Source organism: Pavona decussata, unplaced genomic scaffold (genome assembly GCF_977016875.1).
Source record: "Pavona decussata unplaced genomic scaffold, jaPavDecu1.1 SCAFFOLD_32, whole genome shotgun sequence".
NCBI classification, from domain to species: Eukaryota; Metazoa; Cnidaria; class Anthozoa; order Scleractinia; family Agariciidae; genus Pavona; species Pavona decussata.
The window spans coordinates 2857825-2874158 of NW_028145455.1; the positions used below are offsets into that span (position 1 = coordinate 2857825).

A 16334-nucleotide genomic window follows, 5' to 3' on the forward strand; every position below is an offset into this window, starting at 1 on the left:
CAACTTGCGAGAAATTTTTTCCATTTTTTTATTCTATTTGTATGTGTACTTCTTATAACATGAAACGAAACGGTCTTGAAGTTATATACATTTTTTGTTCAACTTTTCCGGTGAGGTGCTTTTAAGCTCGGAAATTTCCGTAGACAGCCGACTCTACCTCGGTGGGTTCATTGCTTTGATCAAGAATTCCTTTCATCTATGATTTTCCACGACCGATTGCTGGCTTTTTCTTGAGACGATGACAACTTTAATCTTTGATGAAGATGAGGTGGCATTAGAAAGCAGCACAGGGCTGACAGAGGTAATATTTAAGTGCTTTTCTTGGCAACATCCTGTTATTTTGTACATCAATTACATTAGCCTGTGGTTCTGCCAATATGGCTCCCATATAGTTTCTAACAGGCTTGGCCTTGCCAGCCAACATCCGACAATATGGCTTCAGTGTTTGAATCAGCTGGCACTTAGAATAACGTATAAATGATGGTCGTGGTCGATCTTTGCACTGAAGAAATGATTTCAAACACAACCTGCATGCTTCAATGTATTAAATGTGCACGCTCAATTAAAGTTTAGATGCATGCAGTCTGATGATTCCGACAATCATGATGTCAGTAGCTTACTGTTGTCCAAATATGCATGCATGGAGGGGATCGAAGAATTAGGGAATGAATTAACAGCGAGTTGTCCGTAAGTCTTAATAAATTTCCACTGGATTAGGCTGAGTAGTTAATTAGTCAGTAGAGTGTACATGTATGTCTTTTGTAATCTAATCTTTGCAAAGTGGAATTGTAATGGGATGTGATATGATGTAATTAACCTGAGTGTAATTAATAGGCCTGGCTTGACAGATGATTAAAATGTTGAACTCAATAATTTCAGTCTTGCTATTAAGCTTAAATATAGACCACAAAAACAAATAATTATTATTGTTATGTTATAACAATGCATTTGGGTAATTTGTGCCAATACATGATAATGTAGTGGCAATACATGATGTGTGCATGGAGTTAAATGTCACCAGTTAAGTATGGTGTTTAAGTGATCATCACAGTAAGTATTTTAGCAGGACTTAAGACTGGCAGAGCTTGCCGTGCTTATACCTGCCAACTCTCACGCCTTAGGCGTGAGTCTCACGCCTGTGGGTTGAAAACTTCGATCTCACGCTGGCTCACGCTTGCAGGCCAATTTCTCACGCTTGATTGAAAAATGTGAGTTGTTGCCGTCTTGCTTGACACAATTTCCAAAAATATGTTAACTCAGACCCATGTTAGAACGAAAACCATGTGCAAAAGGAATAAATGACAATACCGTCCTCGCGATCTCTGATTTTTGAAAGTGAAAAGCACTGGGAGCAAGCTCGCGTCTATATGCGTCCTGAGACTTCGGACGTCCTCGGAAGACTTCGGACGTCTTCGGAAGACTTCGGAATTCTTCGGGAATCTTCGGAAATAATCGTGTCGTCTTCAAAAATCCCAGCACTCCCAGGATAAAAATCTCACGCCTATATCTTAGAAAAAGTTGGCAGGTATACGTGCTTATAATAATTATTATTACTTAGCATGACAGTTGCTTCAGATCTTGTGCTAGCCAATTTGTGCATTGTGTTTTTTATTATTTACTTTGTGTTCATTTCTGTAATGAACACAAAAAAATTCATTTTGTGATGAGAAAATCATGCAAATATGGAATTTGTCATCTGTGACATTAATTTGCCATTTAGTGAGTGTACTTCAACAGTTGTTTTTTTTATAAGAGTGTGGTACTATAGGAATAAAAGTAACGAAAGCCATTGTCAGCTATTGGCTAGCTACTGTATTAAACTCATCAATTTAACTACAACGTAACTGTGGTAACCAACAGTCCTTGGACAACTTTTGTCTTGTGACACTGAAATTAAAAAATTATGCCACTGTACTCTCAAGACAAGTGAGACAAGTTGCAAACATAAAGAAATTGTCTGGAGGATAATGTTGCCTTAGTTTATACTGTATGTAGTTACTCCAGTCTGAATTAAGTATTTAATTTTTAGTTAAAGTCAACTTGCCCAATAGCTGCTGGGGAATTATTGAATGATACTGCAGCTGTCCTGCAGCATGGAACACCATCCTCTGACTCTCCCGCTGGCTCCGTTGGCAGTGCTCAACAATTTACTGTGATAGCTGCCATGCCTTCTACAGGTATTCTGTTTGTCCTTATTGTATAGTACTTTAAATAAATATAGATGGATGAATGATTGGGGAATACAACCAAGTTAATAATTGAGTTGTGGAAATGTTTCTTTTGTTTTATCCACGGCAGATTTGGCTTTAAAAGCTTTAGCTGTTTAGTAAGTAACTGCACTTGCTCCAGCCTTTATCTTAAACACCAACAGAAGAATGTATAATAATTATGCATATTAACATTTTAGTTACAGTGTAACAAACATCCTTACCTTGTAGTGACCCAATCGTCCATTGTAATTGATAATTGATCAGCTGAGGACCTGTCAGTGATGATACTTGTAGCTAATTAGGCTTGTTGGGAGGCGATGTGGCCTAGTGGTTACTATAGGGTGCCAGACTTGTAATCCGGAGGCCCCAGGTTTGAGTCCCGCTCTGACCACTTGGATTTGTTTCACAGTAGCCCTGTTTTCAAATCCAAGGCCACTTTTATAAATAGCCAACTGGTTTGCCTCCCACCTGAGTTGGGATTTTTAACATGTTATGTTCAGTTTTTTTTTAATTTCACTAATTAATTTTATAGTGTCCCCAATTAGCACAATAGTGCTAAATACTCCAACACTTAAGTTATAAAGTTATTTATTTATTTATTAATTTATTTATGCATTTATTTTTTTTTGCACAACCAGTTATTATAATTGTCATAGATTGCTGTAAGTTTAGTACACTGCATTGTCTTTGAGAAAATGATTATGAAATGAAAAAAAAAATGAAAAATAAATTGCACTACAGCAGAGTACAGGTACATAATTATAATTGCGAAAATAAAAATTTTATTAAATAAAAATCAATAGGCCATTTCTGAGTTGTTTTGAACCTCATTTTGAAAGCGAGGCTAGGTGCAAAGTTTTTAATATGAAAATTAGTTTTCATTCATATGCAAATAAAGCTAATTTCGTATGAAAAACTTTGCACTTAGCCTCGCTTTAAAAATGAGGTTCACAGCAACTCAGAAATGGCCTTTTGTCAACAATTTGTTTATATAGTAATGACTTGTTTAACTCAAGATGTTAACAAATCACAATATTTTTAGAGAAACTGCTCAATGACTTAATGAGACAGACCCAAGAAAATGCAGTTCTCCTGCGGCAAGCATTAGCTGAACTACACGAGTTAAAACAACAAGTGCAAAGCCAAAGAAAGATACCATTTACAGTGAAGACATGTGGTTTTGAGGTAGAAATCCTATAAAATTAAAATAAATTAAATTATATTGTTTGTAAAAAAAAAAAAGAGAAAAATCAATTAAAAACAGAATGTACGTGCTAAAAGGTTGGGGGTGGGGGGGGGGGTGGAATTAATATATGGTGCTGCTACAGCTGCTGCTTCAGACTACTACTACTACTGCTGCTGCTGCTGCTGTTGCTACTACTACTACTACTACTACTACTACTACTACTACTGCTGCTGCTGTTGCTACTACTACTACTACTACTACTACTACTACTACTACTACTACTACTAGCCTACTGCTGCTGTTGCTACTACTACTACTACTACTACTACTACTACTACTACTACTACTGCTGCTGCTGTTGCTACTACTACTACTACTACTACTACTACTACTACTACTACTACTACTACTACTACTACTACTACTACTACTACAACATGTAAATTACTTCTACTGTTACTGTTACTGCTGCTACTACTACTTTTACATGTCATTGACAATAAATAATATTAATTTCTACTGCTGCTGCTGCTATTACTACTACTACTACTCCTCCTACTGCACATGACTACTACTACTACTGCTGCTGCTCACTGTCTGTATTAAACACTATATTTGTCAGCATCAACTGGTGTTCATTAATTTTGGTAGTCTGGTATTGTAGACTCAGAGAAGATTTTTAAAGACTTCTGTTCTTCCACTGTTGTTTTATTGTACAGCGGGAACTAGTGCTGAGAGCAAAGGAGCTATTTGTTACTTATGGACCATGGCTTGTTCACGGGGGACTGGAAAAGTTAAAGGTATTATCAAGAGTGACAATATAACTCAGTTATTCAATGTCATTAACAGTTTTGTTCACCAGTAAATCAACATAAAGAACAGAAATACCTCACTTGCAGATAGACCTTGGAAAGAAAACTTATACCAATCCAATTAACTTTGATTTACATGCCATATTTGGATGCTTCTTTTATAGTGACTATAGCAAGCAGAATTGCCATACGTGACCCTTAAATTATATGTTCTCAACTTATTTGCCATAAACCATAAAAATATTCCAGCATACCTATAGTGTAATACATACATTGACAGTAAATTCATACTCATATTCAAAATTCATAAAGTTCATTCAAACTGTTCGCAATGTGTAGTTCCATGTCCCCGTCCCATTCCCCACAAGAGGGATGAGAATTTTCGGGGGGTTGGGGGCGGGGGTGTATCAAAGGCTAAAAAAATTAATGTATGAAGCTGAATTGGAATTTCCAGTGGGTTGTGGGAAGGGGGGGGGGGGGGAGCTCTTAGAAAAATCCCTTCCATGGAATGGTGTGGATGCCAATATTTTATGAAACTACACATTGTATTTTGTAACTGTCCTTTTTTCAGGAACAAATAGGGATCTTGTTGGGAGGTTCTGAGAAGGTTGATGCCCACCACGTCTCAAGCTGTGTATCATACTGCAAGGAAAAATACACTTTATGGAGAGCAGACATAAGAAAAAAGGTGGAAATAAATGATGATTCTGTATAAATTACTGTGTTTTTGCACAATATAATACCTGCATTATGCAGGTCTGTCATTATAATACAGTCGAACCTGTATTAAGTGGTCACCCTCGGGGAATGCATGGCTAAGTGACTGCCCAATACAGGTTGACCACTCAATACAGGTTTCTTAGAGTACACGTCAAACACAAGAAAAGCAACATTTTCTATAACATATGATAACTTTGTGTACAGTTCATGCACCAAAGTGCTCGCAAAATCACTTTCTTAGTTAAGAAAGTTCAAGGATAAAATGATATGACAAAGGAGAACATGGTACAGAAACGGACTAATAAAACAATAACGCCAAGATGGTGCAGTCAGTATTACTGGTCATTAGAAATTCAATTGCCTGGCACACCATTTGTTACCATATTTGAGTTGTTTCCTTTTCCAAAGTGACCATTCACAACAGGTCAAGAAATAGAAACATCTCATTGGGGCTTAGTAAAGGGTGACTGTGACCACTTAAAAGAGGTGACCGTTTAATACAGGTCAGAATTACAGTAATTAAGGGTTACAGTAGAACCCCGCTTTACGACCACTTCGTTAATACGACCACCTCGTTATTACGACCACTTTTTTGTGCCCCGAACGAATTGAAAGTCCAGTCATTTCCTTAGTTTTACAACCTCGTTAATCCGACCACCCCGTTATTACGACCACATTTTGATGGCCCGAAGGTGGTCGTATTAACGGTGTTCCACTGTAGTAATTTTCGGGACTTTAACAACTGACAGCTTAATAGAGGGTGGCCGCTTAATACGGTGCCACTAAATACAGGTTCAACTGTAAATTTAAAGCTCTTTACAAGGAAAGAATCTTGCCATAAACAAAACAAAGTCTCTCCAGCATGTCTACAGTCTGTACTCATTTTCAAAGGTGAACAGAATGTGATTTTCACTGTACAGCTGTAGCAGCTGGCCAATTAGTAGGTGGCTGCAAACTCAGCTAATGATAATCCTGATTATTATGTATAAAATATAATATTTTAGACTTCACCTAAGGCAAGTTACAATAATTTCACATTGCAACTGTGTCAAAGCTAGGCATGATGTAGGCTTGATTTCTGCCACTCACTCGGGTCCGGGCCTTCTTCTTCTCTCTAGGGGAGGAAAGCCCGGACCCAAGTGAGCGGCAGAAACCGAGCCTAGGCATGATGTGGTAATTAAAAACTGTTTCACTTTGTGTGGCAGTACATTGTACGTATTATACTGCAAATTACAGTTGCTATGGTTGTTTTTTCTGTTGAAATTCATGGGGGGAGAAGCAAATTACCAAAAGTGTGTGCTCGCGAGGTAATTGAAGCTCCAAAAACATTGATGTTGACATTGACAAACCAGCTTCCATCCATAAGGCATGAGGTGAGAAAAGTGGCTGTCCAACCTCCCCTCCCTCATGAAAAGCCCCAGGTGACATTGGGTTGATACTAAATGTATGCAATTTTAAATATTTTCCTTTTTTAGGTGCTCAACAGGAAGCTGAACCACCTTAGGATAGCTGAATTCACAACTAAACTGTACGCTCCATTCAAGAGCAAAGAAGAAGATATGAAGAATGCAGCTAAAACTGCTATGTTGTTGGTAATAGTTACATGCTTATAGTATTACTTTGTTGTCATTTCTGTAATATTACATTCAGAGTTACATTTGACATACACTGTAGGCCATTTCACGATGGCGTCATTTCACTATTAACAACTACTTGTACCCATGAGAATTGTTTTTTTCTTTCATTGAACATTTGATCAACTTCTGATAAATTTATTCTTAGAAACTACGTTTTCAGGGGAATCAACCCATGCTCAAACCCCAGAAAAGTTCTTGAGTGGGGGAAGATTGAACCAGAGAGAACGTTGAAAATCAATCCTTGGCATTAGGCGGATTCAACGTGACTTCAAAAACTCATCAATAATTCATAAGCCCATTGACCTATCAAATGGTCGATAATACGTCACATGTAGTGACTTTATATCGATAAACCTCCTCCTTATTAGTATGCGGTGTTTTATCAGCTGATAAAACACTCTCATTAGTATGCGGTGTTTTTCTCGTATGCCAATTTCCAACGTTCCCAAAAGCTTAATTGTTATGAACTCTATTGACACACGCTTTTCCAGAAATGTTTTTGAAGCCGTTCAAAAAACTCGCGGCACGTGTTTTATCGGGTCTAAAACCACTCAAATGCGCCTCGTGGTTTTAAACCCGATAAAAAACTCCTGCTCGTTTTTTAAGCATTACTTGAACATGTGGTCAACTTCTGATAAATTTATTCTTAGAAGCTACATTTATAGGGGAATCAAGCCATGCTCAAACCCCAGAAAATTTCTTGAGTGGGGGAAGATTGAACCAGAGAGAACGTTGAAAATTAAGCCTATGGCTTTAGGCGGATTCATCGTGACTAAAACTGGGAGAGTGTGTAGCGTTACAGCAACTACAGTTACTGTAGTTTTGATTTTCCTTTATTTTCTTTAAATTGCCACTTACCTCAGGTAAGTGGCAATTTAAAGAAAATAAAGGAAGTTACCTCTACATTTGAGTCACAACACCAGAATTACAAAGTCATAATTAATGTAGTTTGTTCTGAGCAACTTTTTTTTTTTACTCTCACACAGCGTAAATTTGCCAACGAGAATGGCTATTTTGAGAACACATCAAAGCCAGACTTTTGGGACAAGTTTGTCGAGTTTGCCAACTCATGGAACAAGATCGGTATACCAAACAAATGGACAGCACTGCGGTTAGAGGATGAGTCAAAATTCAATGAATGCCTGGAAACTACCAGAACACAACAATAACAAACAGGAAAATGTAGCCTTAGGCCACATTCATGACATCTTCTTCTAAACTTGAATAGCAGAGTTTCTTCAAAAACTAAAAAATTGGCCCTTGATCGACCCACATGTACAAACAGTCGTGAACAGTATCTGCTGATATTACATTTTAAAACAAATGAGACGCTTTTAGAGCGTTTACGCGGGATGCTTGGGTCGATGAAAGCATTAAGTTTGAATAGGCCTTATCACGGTTTTCGACGCCATTTTGACGAGTAGGCAAACACGTCTTGAAATAACAGTGTTTGTATGGAAGTCCGATGTCAAATAATTTTCATAAAACATCGCTTCTGAAAAATTCAAGAATTGGAAACTTTTGGCACTAGGAAAGGGATTTAAATAAAAAAAATTGGAGGGATTTAGCTGTGCCAGAAAGTGTCCAGTCGTGTTTTAAACTTTCAATACATTTCCCTGTATAGCGAACCAGCCGTGAACTGCTACTAAAAATAGTTCGCGGGAAAAAATACAAGGAAATGTATTGAAAGTTTAAAAAACACGACTGGACACTTTCTGGCACAGCTAAATCCCTCCAATTTTTTTATTTAAATCCTTTTCCTAGTGCCAAAAGTTTCGAATTCATGAATTTTTCAGAAGCGATGTTTTATGAAAATTATTTGACATCGGACTTCCATACAAACACTGTTATTTCAAGGCGTCGAAAACCGTGATAAGGCCTATTGTATGGCTGATTACCTGTTGGAGTTCTAGGTCGTTGATTGCACAAAATCATGACTTTTTAGTAGTTAGTTATCAATCGATTTTATTAGCTGTTTATGATACCTTCCCTGCTAGCAGAGGCCTGTTTTTCCGTTGTATTCGCTGAACTGACGCACATGCAATGTTGCAAATGTGCCACACATGTGCTTCACGCCCTAGTCACTCCTTGCCAAAGCATGTAACTTGTTTCCCAACGTAAATCCGTTAACGTGTTGTATGGTTTACGTTTTGTGTATATATACAAGCATGTAACTATCACTTGTAAAACAAATCCCTGGCATAGACTAACAAGACGAGTCGGATAATAAAACGTTTAACAATTCAAGTTCGTTCATTGCTGCTCACTAGTTAAGCCTTTTTAAAAATTACTAAATAACAAAATTCCTCTTCATAACAATACTGCAAGCGACGCCTGTTGTGTTTAAGTATTGAGTTAAAACGAGGGTAAAGCGATAATTGGGGCAGATCTATACGAACGGAAATAATCCGCTACCTATTAGTACAAATCCTGGCTAAGTAAATTCTTAACCTCAACATCCCCTTAGACCCCCCCCCCCCCACCCCTCCTGGCATTTAAAGTTTTGAGGATTGCCTTCTTTCTTCAAATTACCGCATGTTGAAATATCCCACCCTTCAGTGTGCTCCAACGCCTCTCCTCGAGGACAAATTTTCAACTTCAATCAATCAATCGATCAATCAATCAATCAATCAATCAATCAATCAATCAATCAATCAATCAATCAATCAATCAATCAATCAATCAATGCTTTGTAGACAGACATATATTAATGTCACCTTCAAAAATATTTTGAAGCCCGTCAGTTGAATGGGCCATTCGCTTATAAGGTGGAAATCCTGAACTTGAAAAATTCCAGCTTTCGAAAAAGAAGAAAAAACCAAGCGCAAATACCGTTCGATTAAAAGATAAATAAGTTCCATTCATATTCCCCACTCCCCAGGGGTGGGGGATGTTAAAGCTTCGAATTGATCGGCGCATTACTTAACTAATTTTTTTAGTGTGAAAAGTTGCATGAATATTTTCCAGACAATCAACGATTCAGACGTTTACAGAAATGTTTCCTAATCTATTTTCCTCGATAAACGTAATTTGGACCTTTGTATTGCAGAGATGGTGAGGATGGGAAGTAAGCTGTAATCAATTTACATTGATTGCGATTAAAATAGTTCAAAGTAGAGTTAACTTGTTTGAAAATATTCACAACGTTTCATGTATATAGATATTTAATACGATAGCTGTCGACCTGATAGTAATCAGTTATGAAGTAAGAGATTTTATTGAAGGAAATCAAAACTACTCTTTCGATGGATAATCGTGTTCATATTTCTAATAATAAAAGAGGACAGTTACCTCAGTTTGCTTTGTAATGGTTTAAAAGAATCGAACTCTTACATGATGCAATAAGGCGAGGGAGGAGTGCTATCGATCTCAGTACACGAACATTCACGCTATCCCTTCCCTGTGCTTAGATCGCAACATGCCCCAAGTCCCCAGTCATACCATAGCAATCACTTGCAAACTGTTCTCGCCTGCAATTGCGGTAAAGTGCAATTTTAGAACCTTAAAGTTTTTATGATGTATGAAACAGTCCCAGTAAGTTGTGGTAGATATATAGAAAACTTATTATTTAAGGCATGACACGTAAAAGTTGCATGCCCATGAAGACACACATCATGTACAAAGCGTTGTGTGAGTTATTTGGAGACCTTCTCCGCTTACAGGGCGGCTATACGGCAGGTGCGCTTTTTTCCCGCACTTGCAGCGGCTTCTCTTTTTTCCCTCCATTTTTGTTCAGTGTGTCTGCCGTGCTGGCAGTGCAAAACTTTGATGACCAGTCACCCTGGCTGGACTCAAAACTCTGATCACATGCGCTGGTCACACTACTCGAAGACGTCATTGGTGCGTCTGCGCTCTCATCACAAACTCCGCTACACCAATCAAAACGCGAGTTTTACACGGTTCATTGTTTGAAAAAATACTGAACGCTAGGCTAGGGGCATAAGGTAGCTATGTTCTAAAGGAAGACGCAAGATGATTACATCCGCATAACACTTCTAGAAATGAGCAAATGTATAATAAAAACCAAACATAAAATAGTTTTAAATGTTCTGCTGTCGTATGTAAAATCTATACGTTGGTGACATAGACAAAGCAATTTCTCATCTTAACCTCGACTTAGACCATGAGTTGTATGCTGATCCCCTCTGAGGTGATTCAAGCTGGTTAGGTATGATAGTGTGTGACAAACTGATTTCAAAATCACACATGTTGGCTCTAAACAAGAGCTAGTTACGCCAGGAAACTTGTTTTACTTGAAACTTACTAGAATTTTTCCGGAAATTAAAGTGTTCTTAATTTATTATACTCTTGCCATCCGTAACCCCGGCTTCATGGGAGGCCGGGGGTGCTTACCATTTATATGGAAAACCCGGAAATTGCAGTTGGAAAATCAAACGGTACGCATCATTCCATTTGAAGTACTTCTGAAATTATAGGCTTCTGGTCAAAGTGATGTATTTTTATTGCTCTTTTTGGGATTTACAGCTGATGTTCATACATTTTGCATGTCAGTTATCCATCTTCTGTTAAGACAAGCCAAATCATTTCGTATTTATGCCGAAAATTTCCATCCAGGTGGCTTGTGTAAATGGTAAGCACCTCAAATGCTGACCTTAGTACACTGAAATGAGGGTTCTACGTCCGGTGGATCCGGTGGATCCGGTGGATCATATGGATCCGTAACGGCGGTGACGTCATAGGTAGAAGTCAAAATAGTGACGTCATTGTAGGAAAGAAAACGGAAAATTTCCATCCAGGTGGCTTGTGTAAATGGTAAGCACCCCGGGTTCGTGTTCAAATGCTGACCTTAGTACACTGAAATGAGGGTTCTACGTCCGGTGGATCACGGTGGATCATATGGATCCGTAACGGCGGTGACGTCATAGGTAGAAGTCAAAATAGTGACGTCATTGTAGGAAAGAAAACGGAAAATACGACCAAAAACAAGAAAGGGTGCTCGCTATGAGCAAAATAGAATAACGTATGAGTCGAACATACGACACATTGCGAACCTCTCAAATGTACGACTCACAGGTGATCAGACCAATTTAGTTTCAAAAGGGCTAAACATTTATTATTATTTCTGTCAATTTCAGGGATGAATGCGTCTCCAATCTGTTTCAAAATCGTATCACGGCGAGAATTACGAGCCACACCCCCTCCTGGAACCCACCAGTACAACCATCAGTTGCTCTAGAAAGCCAACCTTAGTGGAAGAAGTTAATTACAACTCGCTAAAATCGAGATTGCCAAGCCTAAGAACAACGATCAATAGCTGAAAGATAACTCTGAAATAGACACTAAAAGGCAGATAACGGCCATATTACAGTCATAATGAACAAAGAAGATTGAAGATCAGAGTTTCCAACCGAACTAGACGATCAAGAAAACTATGGAACCCTCGTAACACTGATGGTATATGGTAGAGGAGGCTTCTGCTAGGACGAACCAAAAGAGCGTCTGCAAGGGAGTCTAAAACAAACCACTGGTGTGGAAAAAAAATATATCGATGACTTTTGAGGAGAATATTGGACATTAGCATACCTCAGTGACCGACTATCGCGTAACGCGCAATCTGATTGGCTACACAGGTGCCGTCTACGGCAGTTTGTCAGAGCGCGCGCGATTTAGCATGTATCATTGCACAAATATATCAAAATTTATGAAATAAAAAGATTTTTTGCTTCATAGATCGATCACTGAGGTATGCTAAAACAATTAGACGGCTCGCTCTCGGTTCAGTATCGCCTTTGATAGTTGGCTCGGGGCTTCGCCCCTCGCCAACTATCAGCCGATAGAAACCTCGAGCTTGCCGTCTAATTGTTAAATATGTTACATTCAATCCATGTCACGCGTGACCAGTATTTCCGAGTATGAAATGAACATTCCAATTCCTCTTTGTAATGTCCGGCATTTAAAAGGAATGTTGAACATTTCTCTAGAAATCTTTCTGAAAAAGACGCATTAACTGAAAAAAAAAAAGATTCAGAATACTCGGGAGACAATAGTTATTCTTGAAATACGTAATGCTGTAATGTAAAGAAAAATGCATAGCTTTATACCGTCAATAAACTAAGGAAATTTCTACGGGAACTCTGAAGTCTTGTTGGCGATATTCAAAACCGACACGTAAATTTCAAAACTCCATTCAAATTTCAAAAAGACCGGTCACGCGTGACGTGGATTGACTGTAAAATCACGCCTGTGAGAGGATATGCCAATGTTCTGGTAAATAAAGTCCTCTTTGAAGCGAAGAGAGGAAATCAACCCTTGACAGAAAAGAAAAATGCATAAAAATTCTCCTTTTGTCACAAAACACAACCGAGCAGTACCTAAGTCAAAGAAAGACCTGATAAATAAATGACACTTCACAAAGAATCACTTTGCTGAGGGAACTATTTAAAGAACCTCCCATTATCTACAACAAAAGACGGCTTCTGGTAATTGAGTGGTTATATTTTGGACTCGTCCCTGTAAATGGCCCTTCTGCCATTAATTCATGTAGCTCCGTTTGGAGAGGTGGGGTGGGGCTATAAAAAACACCATGGGTTTCCTTCAGGGGGTGGTGGGGCTAAAGAAGATACCATGGGTCTCTTTCAGGGGGTGGTGGGGCTATAAATAATACCATGGGTCTCTTTCATGGGGTAGGGGGGGGGCACTATAAAAGATACCATGCACGTTTCTATGGGGGGGGGGGGGGGGTATAATGGAATCCATTGGTGTCAGGATAGGGGTGGGGGGCTATCACAAGAGACAGTAGTCTCAATTCATTTTGGTGGGTCCTGAGCATGCATAATGGTTTTGACCAGTTCCTTAAAAGACGGGACTGTAAGTAAATATCATGAACTTGATTCAACCAGTCATAGCTTGCGCATTTCTTCCAACATTTTGTCACATATAAAACACCAGCATATAGCTCAGATCCCCTAATACACATCACACGAGTACAGCGATATTTTAAATTTTATTATTTCATTTCTTTCATAGATAATTGTGGTGTCCTTATGACATAGCATGCGTACGTATCAGTATTTGATTTCATGCCTGTTCCAATAGAACTAGGGATTCGTAAATTAACTATTAATCAGTTCGATCTTCTAAAGGCAGCGAAAATTTTATACTGTTCAAATTGTAGTTCAAGAAGCCCATCTGGTATAATCTTCCCAGCCGGTAGCAGTATAACCTGTGTTGTTTGGCACTTCTGTCATAGTGCATGTCATATAGTGCACGTCCAAGTTTAAGGGGTCAATTTAAGCAGAACTTTCATTTGCTTACAAACTTGAGGACTGTAAAGCCTGGCCCTGTAACTTACTTGGCTACCATGCAGCACACATGAGCCACCATGTTCACTGCTTGTCAATTTGTTCTACCCTTAATGAAAGCCATGAACATTGCATTTTAAGTCAGAGATCTAAACTGGAACTCCAGCCATCTTGTGAATTTCTCTATCATTTTCAAACTGAGATAAGTCATTCAAATTTTCCCACCAAGTAAACAAGAAGTGATGAGCAATCATTTTAAACCATGGAGTCACCAAGGTGTTTGGATCTTCAGCAGCTTTCTGAAGCAGCTCCTTGACCTGAGCCTGTGAAGCATACCAACAGTCTTTGACTTCACTGGCATTTGGTTGCAGGGTAACAGCTTTCTGCATAAACATTACATAGTCTATTTCATGTTCGCCCCACATCTTGTCTGATCCTGCTTTGTAGTGCATTCTGGTGAGGAATCGGAGATCATCCAAAGAGATTTCATTGTCTGTAAAACAAAGATGTTGAAGTTCATCACTTTTAATTAAATGGATTCTTGATGAAATAAAAGCTGAAAGGAGTGAGACATGCATGTACATGTATGTGTAAGAGACAACAATATGGTCAGAAACTCTTACGGTTAGCATGCTGATAAAGCCTGGTTTTCACTAGCAACGCAAGCTCAGCTGCAAGCACAAGCACAAGCATACAGTGGGAGCTTAATGTCAAGTAAAAACAAAGGTGATGCACGCACAAGTACAAACATATGAGCTAATTCTGTCAAGTGAAAATGAAGGTGACACAAGCACAAGCACAAGAAAAGGAAACATTTTTATCCTTGTGTTTGTGCTTATGATTGCATCAAGGCCGTTCTCACGGTGAAATAAGCACTCTTATGGTTGCACTTTTTTTAGCTTTGAAGTTAAAAAACTGCCTATGGTCAACAATGACAACTGTTGGAGCACTGGTTTAAATCAGGTGGAGTCACATTAGGGCCATAATTGCAGCTTGGGTCATGTGGTTAATTTAAATCAATCAGAATATCTTTCCATTTCCTGTCTCTTTGTTAGTGAGGTTGAGGGAGGATGGGATGGGGGTAAGTTTTCCTCCCCTTCCCAACCAACCCTAGTTTTAGATATAGCACTCATCCAAATAACCTATCATTGCAGGTAGGGGAGGAAGTTCTGTGATTTCTGTGATGACAGGCCTGCATTATATTAGAGCCAAGTGGGTATACCTGCCAACTTTTTCTGACTCAAAGGCATGAGAATTTTATCCTGGGAGTGCCATGATTTTCGAAGACAATACAACTATGTATATCTAAAGATTTCCGAAGACTTCCAAAGACGCCCTTAAATTTCTGAATAGGTTGCGAATAATTCCAAAGTTTTTAAGAAAATGATTATGCTCCATACCGACCTACAAAAATCAGAAGTTTTGGGGAAAGTATTGTCATTACATGGACTTTTTTTGTTTCTCACATTGGTTGGAGTTTAGATATTTTTGTAAAGTGTGTAAGTTTAGGCAGTAATAGCTCACATTTTTCAACCAGGCTTGAGAGAATGGTCTGTAAGCGTGAGCTGGCCTGAGATTGAAGTTTCAACTCGCAGGCTTGAGAGTTGCATTGGTGACTTTTTTTTCCATTATGTTCTCGTGCTCGTCTTGTCCCGCCTCGACTAGCTTTGTGGCTATTTGTGGGACAAGCCCCTTATATAATCTGAATTTGTAGATAAATTGTTGTTGTTGTTGTTGTTGTTGTTGGTACATGGGTGGGGAGGGATGGGGTACCTCATGCTCCCCTCAGTTCCCTCCATTTCGCACACCCGCGAATGTGTTACAAACCATGACATACCTGGAATTCCCAACTCATAACAAAGTCTTCTCTTTGCAGCCCTTCTTACTCCAATGTTCTGGTATTCCTCTAGCTCTTCATCATTGTGTAACGGATGACTGCAACAGGAGTTCGTTATATAACCTGGAAAAGTGATCTTCTCATCTGATCTCTGTTGTAGTAATAATTCTCCCTTTTTGTTAAACAGGAAAACACTGAAAGCACGATGTAGCATTCCGTGCTGGACAATATTCTTCTTGAGGTGACAGTCTCGCTTAGTTTCAAAGCCAATTACTGCATCGCCTTCGTCCACCATGATCATTGGTTCATCCAGTGACTTCTCTTGTGTGCATTCTTCTGTGCTGTCGATTCCCAAGAGTTTCTGTGTTGTGGTGTAGAAATTTCTCGATGGGAAGAAAAGAGAATGTTTGAAGAGGCTAGCAGTTCGTGCTAACCAACCCACTCTAAGCATCATTTCGAGAAATTTTTTCACCAAATTTGAGCTACAATTTGATTTCTGCTTCGCAAGCAAATCGCTAGTCAGCGCGGTTCCTAAGTCAAGGTGACAAAAAAATCCCTTTCGGGTACATGAAAGGTGAGGTAAAGTACAAAATAAAAACACCTTAAAATATACTCCTCAAGTTGTTTACACTAAACCTGACTAGATTACCGTTCCAAAATATTTGAAAAG

General features: G+C 38.8%; 2 protein-coding genes across 2 annotated transcripts; one reads left to right on the forward strand and one right to left on the reverse strand.

The window, feature by feature from the left end:
- Nucleotides 1-19: 19 nt before the first annotated feature.
- On the forward strand, nucleotides 20-9860 carry LOC146484652 (uncharacterized). The gene is made up of 7 exons (XM_085104747.1): nucleotides 20-301; nucleotides 2030-2177; nucleotides 3253-3395; nucleotides 4116-4196; nucleotides 4780-4896; nucleotides 6404-6520; nucleotides 7552-9860. The coding sequence occupies exons 1-7, from the start codon at nucleotides 239-241 to the stop codon at nucleotides 7732-7734; spliced, it is 852 nt and encodes a 283-aa protein (XP_084960873.1). The 5' UTR covers nucleotides 20-238; the 3' UTR covers nucleotides 7735-9860.
- Nucleotides 9861-13512: 3652 nt separating this feature from the next.
- On the reverse strand, nucleotides 13513-16195 carry LOC146484653 (isopentenyl-diphosphate Delta-isomerase 1-like). The gene is made up of 2 exons (XM_085104762.1): nucleotides 15665-16195; nucleotides 13513-14320 (listed from the first exon to the last, which is right to left on the reverse strand). The coding sequence occupies exons 1-2, from the start codon at nucleotides 16116-16118 to the stop codon at nucleotides 13977-13979; spliced, it is 798 nt and encodes a 265-aa protein (XP_084960888.1). The 5' UTR covers nucleotides 16119-16195; the 3' UTR covers nucleotides 13513-13976.
- Nucleotides 16196-16334: the final 139 nt, after the last annotated feature.

What these genes read in the sequence shown, in the direction of transcription:
- LOC146484652 (XM_085104747.1), top strand. Translation starts at nt 239, where the DNA reads ATGACAACTTTAATCTTTGATGAAGATGAGGTGGCATTAGAAAGCAGC. An exon ending in GCAGCACAGGGCTGACAGAG is followed by an intron (nt 302 to 2,029) that starts GTAATATTTAAG and finishes TTTAATTTTTAG; the next exon opens with TTAAAGTCAACTTGCCCAAT. An exon ending in AGCTGCCATGCCTTCTACAG is followed by an intron (nt 2,178 to 3,252) that starts GTATTCTGTTTG and finishes CAATATTTTTAG; the next exon opens with AGAAACTGCTCAATGACTTA.
- LOC146484653 (XM_085104762.1), bottom strand. Translation starts at nt 16,118, where the DNA reads ATGATGCTTAGAGTGGGTTGGTTAGCACGAACTGCTAGCCTCTTCAAA. An exon ending in TTATGAGTTGGGAATTCCAG is followed by an intron (nt 14,321 to 15,664) that starts GTATGTCATGGT and finishes TTTGTTTTACAG; the next exon opens with ACAATGAAATCTCTTTGGAT.